This window comes from Lolium perenne, chromosome 6 (genome assembly GCF_019359855.2).
Source record: "Lolium perenne isolate Kyuss_39 chromosome 6, Kyuss_2.0, whole genome shotgun sequence".
In the NCBI taxonomy this organism is placed as follows: Eukaryota; Viridiplantae; Streptophyta; class Magnoliopsida; order Poales; family Poaceae; genus Lolium; species Lolium perenne.
Window position 1 is genome coordinate 62874622 of NC_067249.2, and position 6000 is coordinate 62880621.

At 48.3% G+C, this 6000-nt stretch overlaps 1 protein-coding gene across 1 annotated transcript; it reads right to left on the reverse strand.

The window, feature by feature from the left end:
- Nucleotides 1-211: 211 nt before the first annotated feature.
- On the reverse strand, nt 212-3561 carry LOC127308169 (probable cinnamyl alcohol dehydrogenase). The gene is made up of 4 exons (NM_001419172.1): nt 3354-3561; nt 2182-2295; nt 1570-1797; nt 212-1060 (listed from the first exon to the last, which is right to left on the reverse strand). Exons 1-4 carry the CDS (start codon nt 3443-3445, stop codon nt 409-411), a joined length of 1086 nt encoding a protein of 361 aa, NP_001406101.1. The 5' UTR covers nt 3446-3561; the 3' UTR covers nt 212-408.
- Nucleotides 3562-6000: the final 2439 nt, after the last annotated feature.

Sequence of the window (6000 nt, forward strand, 5' to 3'; positions counted from 1 at the left end):
TTGAGCAGAAAAAAACCACATTCGTCTTCTTCATGTTGAGCAGGCCCAATCCAGTGAGCCGTCACATTCTTTTGGTCTACAAATCGTCAACCAATTCACTATGTGATATTTGGGATTTTGTTCAATATTCTCTAATAAAACCTTGAATGTGAATCTCATCCTGTAGCAAAAATAGCTCCATGACAAAGAGAGGTCGAGGTCGACAGGGACATAGCAAATCCGTTATTATTAGGCCGGACTTATACCAAACATTTCTTCCTATTGAAACTAACATGCACACTCTGAATCTCTGATAGAAGACGGAAACACATTCACACAGTTCACAATCATGTATTGAACCAAGTTGAGGAGCATATGTCACGGAAATTGTCGCGCTCAATGTAGGTTCGCTCGTCGTTGCCAAGTTGATCATGCGGCAGTGTCGTCGATGTTGCTCCCTGCGACGTCGACGACGAAGCGGTACCTGACGTCGTTGCGCTCGAGCCTCTCAAGCGCCTGGTTGAGGTAGTCCATCTTGACGACCTCGATCTGCGAGGTGAGGCCCTTGTCGACGCAGAACCTGAGCACCTCCTCGGTCTCCTCGATGCTCCCGATGAAGCTGCCCGTGATGGTCTTCCTCCCGAGCATGACCATGGGGGACACGAAGCTGAGCGGCTCGCCGATGACGCCCATGAGGACGAGCTTGCCGTCCATCTTGAGCAGCGCGAGGTAGGGCTCGAGCGGGTGCTTGACGGGCACGGTGTCGATGATGTAGTCCAGCGAGTCCATGGCGGCGGCCATCTGGGCCTCGTCGGAGCTGACGAGGTAGGCGTCGGCGCCCAGGTCATCCATGGCCTCGGCGCGCTTCTTGTCGGAGGAGCTGATCACGGTGACGTGGTGGCCCATGGACTTGGCCACCTTCACGCCCATGTGGCCGACGCCGCCGAGGCCGAGGATGCCGCCGCGCAGGCCAGGGGTCATCAGCCCGAAGTGCTTCAGCGGGCTGTACACGGTCACGCCGGCGCACAGCAGCGGCGCAGCCTGCTCCGGCGCAAGGCCGGCCGGGATCTTCACCACGAACCTGCACACAGATGCAACGTCAGTTAAATTTTTATAAACTTTATTAATTCCAGTGCCAATTTTATATCACGGCAGCGTAAGTTTTACTAATTCTACCATGTGTGTGACTCGACATGGTAGACTTGTATGCCAACAAGCTAAGACGTCAGTGCCATAGTGTCGCGTCAGTCAAAGCAAAGTCGATTTGCGATGAAACATTCAAATTGCATGCGCCTAAGCGGGAGTAGGTGATGAATTGTTCCACAAGCAGTGGCAGAGCACACCTACCCTTTACCTGTTTCTCATCGCACTGCTGACTTCTTACCATACTCGGCACCACACCACGCCGTTCTCAGTTTCAGATAACATCTCGCCATGCCTCTTTTGACCCTTTTTCTAGACGGATCTGAGCCCACTTCGAAAAGTCTAGCGTGACAACGATATATGTTCGAGAAGGAGGAATTTCCAATCGGACAATGATGAGTGCAATGATTTTATTTTTGACCGAGATTATGCGGCGGGGCTACTCACTTCTGGTCGACGACCATGGAGGAGGCGAAGCCGCCCTGCGTGGGCTTGCCGTCGGTGTAGACATCGTTGTACGACCAGATCTTCTTGTTGCAGTACTGCTCAACGTTGGCCTTGCACGGCCGGCAGTCGCGGCAGCACCCGACGATCACCCCCACTCCGACCACGTCGCCGACGCTGTACTTGCTCACCTCCGGCCCGACCTCCACCACCTCGCCTACCACCTCATGCCTGCAGAAACATTCGGTCACCAACACCAAGAGATGATCAGTCCTAGTCCTTACCTACAACAACCATTAATCTTGACAGAGACGCTTCCATGATGCCATATAATTTGTTTACACGTGACTTTCTGAACTGATGGTGCTACATTTCTAATCTCCACCTACCATGATGGGGAAAAGGGATGCGAAATGACAAAAGCGATGCACTATCATTCTCGGCGATCCCTGTCGTCCCTTTTACAGCACCACCCACCAAGTTGCTAGTGCGAGATTCATGATCTATTATTCTACTCAGATGAACTTCGTGTTGCAAATTGACAGGTTCCATATCTTCAGTTTACTTTGGACTCAAGATTTAGCTATAATTCTATCATACACTTGTGCTACTTACCCGGGCACCATGGGGTATTTTGAAGCACCAAGGTGGTTCTTGGTCTGGTGGAGGTCAGTGTGGCAGATGCCGCAGTATAGAACCTTCAGCACCACATCTTCAGCGCCCGTCCTCCTGTTGCCATCACATAGCAAAATACAAATATGCAGGGTAAAATGGTTAGTTCTTTCACAAGAATGCTTATTCAGAAGTTACATTGTAAACAGATCATACTGTACATATCAGGACACTCGAATTACGTCACAAGTGCCAATGTGCCATTCATTCAGTTTCAGGCATGCGTCACTCCTGAAACCGACCAGTACAACTCTTTACTCCACCCCGCAGTATTTAGCGGGTGTCTGTTGCTAGGAGACGTCATACGCAACAGGACACTAAATACAGAGTATGCACACGAAGACAAGCAAACGGACTGGGAGTCTAAATTAATATTTACGTTTGGTTGGTTATCCAAAATTTCTTAAATCTCACTGATGTAACAATTCCACATCGGTGATCCTAAAATTACAGACTACAAAGTACGTTGTACTTGTACGTAGTTTATGGGTTTGAAAGATTGGTACAATTTTTTGTCCATAGGTTATACTTCGTACATTACTCCTAACTGGATGCCTTCCAAAACACTTAAGGACGTTGACTGAGATCGTATCTAAGAAGCAACCTAGGAACAGTCATCTCCTGAATAAGATCCGGAGATGCGACCGGCACATGTTTTCTCCGTTTTCTAAATTAAGTTGACCAGCACATGTTCAGTTTAGCAATCGCAAGTGGATCACTTGCACAACAACGGTTTGTTATTTAGAATGATTCAGTAACACAGTACAGAGTCAAGTCACCTAGTATACATACAAACATACATCAAAGGTACTCACCCCGTTCCATAATTTATTTTCGTGATTTTTTAGTTTAAATTTGAAATAAAACCCGGATTGGAAAGTAGCTTTTGAGACTGATAGTTCCAGATTGTACGCATCAGATTCTTGGATATTACGCGTGGTACCGGTCTAAAATCTCGCCGAAAATCACTAGATCATACTATATATCCCATTCCCACATGATCAATGGAAGACGACACGCAAGGCAAGATCATGGACAGATTCCGCTGGAGAAAACAACAAGAACAGAGCATGGAGGAAGAAGAAGAAGCGAAGAGTTGAATGGCGGCGCGGTACCTGAGGGTGTACGTGTAGGGGGAGAGGTGGCCGGTGGCGTCCCTGGCGGCCCAGCCGGTGATCGTCTTCTCGGAGGCGTCGACGCTGCCCATTCTCTTGGCACCGAGCGCGGCGGCGAGAGGAGATCGGAGGCGTGGGCGAGAGAGGTGCTGGTGAGGATTGGGTGGGCTTGGGACTTGCCGGGATGGATGGAAAGGAAAGGTTGGAGGAGAGCTATATAGGGAAAGCAAGCCGTGCCAAACTGACCGCCAATGGCCGGCCGGTGGAGTGGGTCGCCACTTGCCAGGGTATTGCGGCTGGATCTTCTGTGACCGTGCCTCCGGCTTAACTTCCAGCAGGCCAGCCTGTGTGTGATCATAATTGTGTTAGTGCTGAATTAATTCGCAGTAAATAAGCATATCCAGAAATAATGACAAAAGATTACCTGTTTATAATATGTAGATGCACAACTTCATGTGATCATTTGGAGATTCACACAAAGGATATGAACCATTGGAGGAGAGCATGACATATTTGTTTGCTCCCCATGCCGTTTGCGGCATGGTAGCTATTTGTTGAGATAAAAATTATCGGTGTTAGGGACATCTCCATTCCCAACCATAATCGTCTTCCGAATGCTTCCAAGGGCAAGATCCACCTTCTTTAACATGACCTATCCCGTGTTTCGCGCGTGCTAGCGTCCAGTGGTCATGTTCTCTCTTGGGGTGGCAACACTCTATTTTGGCTTAGAGGCGTTCTGTTTATCAAATACTTCCGAGCTCCATCTGCAATCCACTAGTCCATGAGCTTAACTCGGTGAGTTTGGCGTCCATGAAGTTCAAAATCTTTATGCAGATACCATGGAAGACCAAAACATATGCCTTCTTTAATCACCTCGAAAGTTAGATTCCATCGATCACATGTTCCCTCTGATTGTCGTGTCTTCGTGTATTTCAAATATGTATTGAATGTAATTCAAACAAATAGGAGTGCCTCGTCGCTTGACTCCATATCTGGTCCTGGTCTAGAATTCTTTGTTGATTTATAATCATGAGGGCCCTACTTAAAAACACCTCCGTCTTAACCTCATGGGTCATCACGAAATCAAGGAATCACATGGTCTCGGACACCATTCCGTTTGACAAATGACAAGCATCCATAGTCTTACTCAGATATCATTGGACCGACAATCTGTTCATTTCTCTAATGGTTGACATCCTTGTGCTTATAACTCTCTCTCCCCACCCTCTTAACTTGCTTCCAGTAGGCCTATATATCACCTTGTGAGTATCGAGTAAAACCAAACATTTTCTACAAAAATTGTTAGAAAATCATGATTAATATGTGCAGTCATTGTTGAAGACAAACCACATGGGCTCGCGGAAAATATGAGGGGGAGAGATAAGTTCTATTTTTGTGAGAGTAGCTAAGATGGTGCGTTATATTTTAACACGTGATGTGTTGCCGGGCGAAGTTTGTCCAATGAACTTAATGGAACACATACATGATGAAATAGTCAAGTTTCATTATTTGGTTTACTTTAGTACTATATTATTATTGAAAACAATGCACATTATTTGGTTTACCGAACAGCTCAGTGTTGGTTATACACATTCCAAACCACGAGGAAGCAAATACACATACGGATATGCTTTGTGCATCCATAGTCTTACCTTCTTTTTGACAAGCAATCCATAGTCTTACTTGGACATCTTCATCGCGGACAAATTAGTATACGACTGTTCTGAGAAAAATAACCAGTTGCAGTTAGGTGGACCAGTTGCCAGTATACCATCGTGTTTATACAGGCCGTTAGGTGGACACAGTGGACTTGGTAAGCCACTCGGCCTCCCAGTGTACGTAGTTCAGTACTGGAGGCCACAAAATTCAGCCCAGGTCACAGTCGGGGTACGTGAGGTAAAGCGAGGACAAGCGAGAAAGAGCAGTATACTGGGGCAGTTCGCAGGAAAGTGACGAGGGCACGTAGTAGGAAATGGATTAGAGACGGGAAAACGATGGCGGGGTTGTTGGCGCGGTAGGTGGATTGGGGCCGGTCGTCTCGACTAGTGGGCACAGTCAATCGGGTGCAGCTATATTGATTTGTCGTGGAGAAGTTCCGCCGTCTTCCCCTATCGGTTCCCCTCTTTTTTGCTGGTTTAGAGTATCTCCAGTCGCGTCCCTAAGACCGTTCCCCATGTTAGATGTATATATCTATATATTGTAGTTTCCCCATATGTTAGGGGGCTTTCTGCATATGTGCACCTGTACATGTACTATATATTGTGGCCTTTGGCCCCCTGGTAATACAACAAGCATATTACTCTAACATGGTATCAGAGCAAAATTGATTCTCTAGTCCCGGCCCGACGTTGCTTGTCCGTCGTCCGTCCTCTGGCCGATCTCCTCCCTGGCCGATCTCCTCCGTGGTCTGCTCGCCCGATCTGGTTGATCTGGTTGATCTCCTCCGCTCGGTGCGCCGATTCGCCCCGATTCGCGGCCCGCCTCGCCCCCGCTCGGTGCGCGGATTCACCTCGATCTCCTCGATCTCTCCCGATTCGCCCTTCAGCGCCAGGACTTCGCCGGGATCCCGCCCGACTTAGCTGCGCTTCGATCCGCCCAAGCCGCCCGACTTCTTCTGTGCTTCGATCCGCCAGGACGCTCTGCTCGG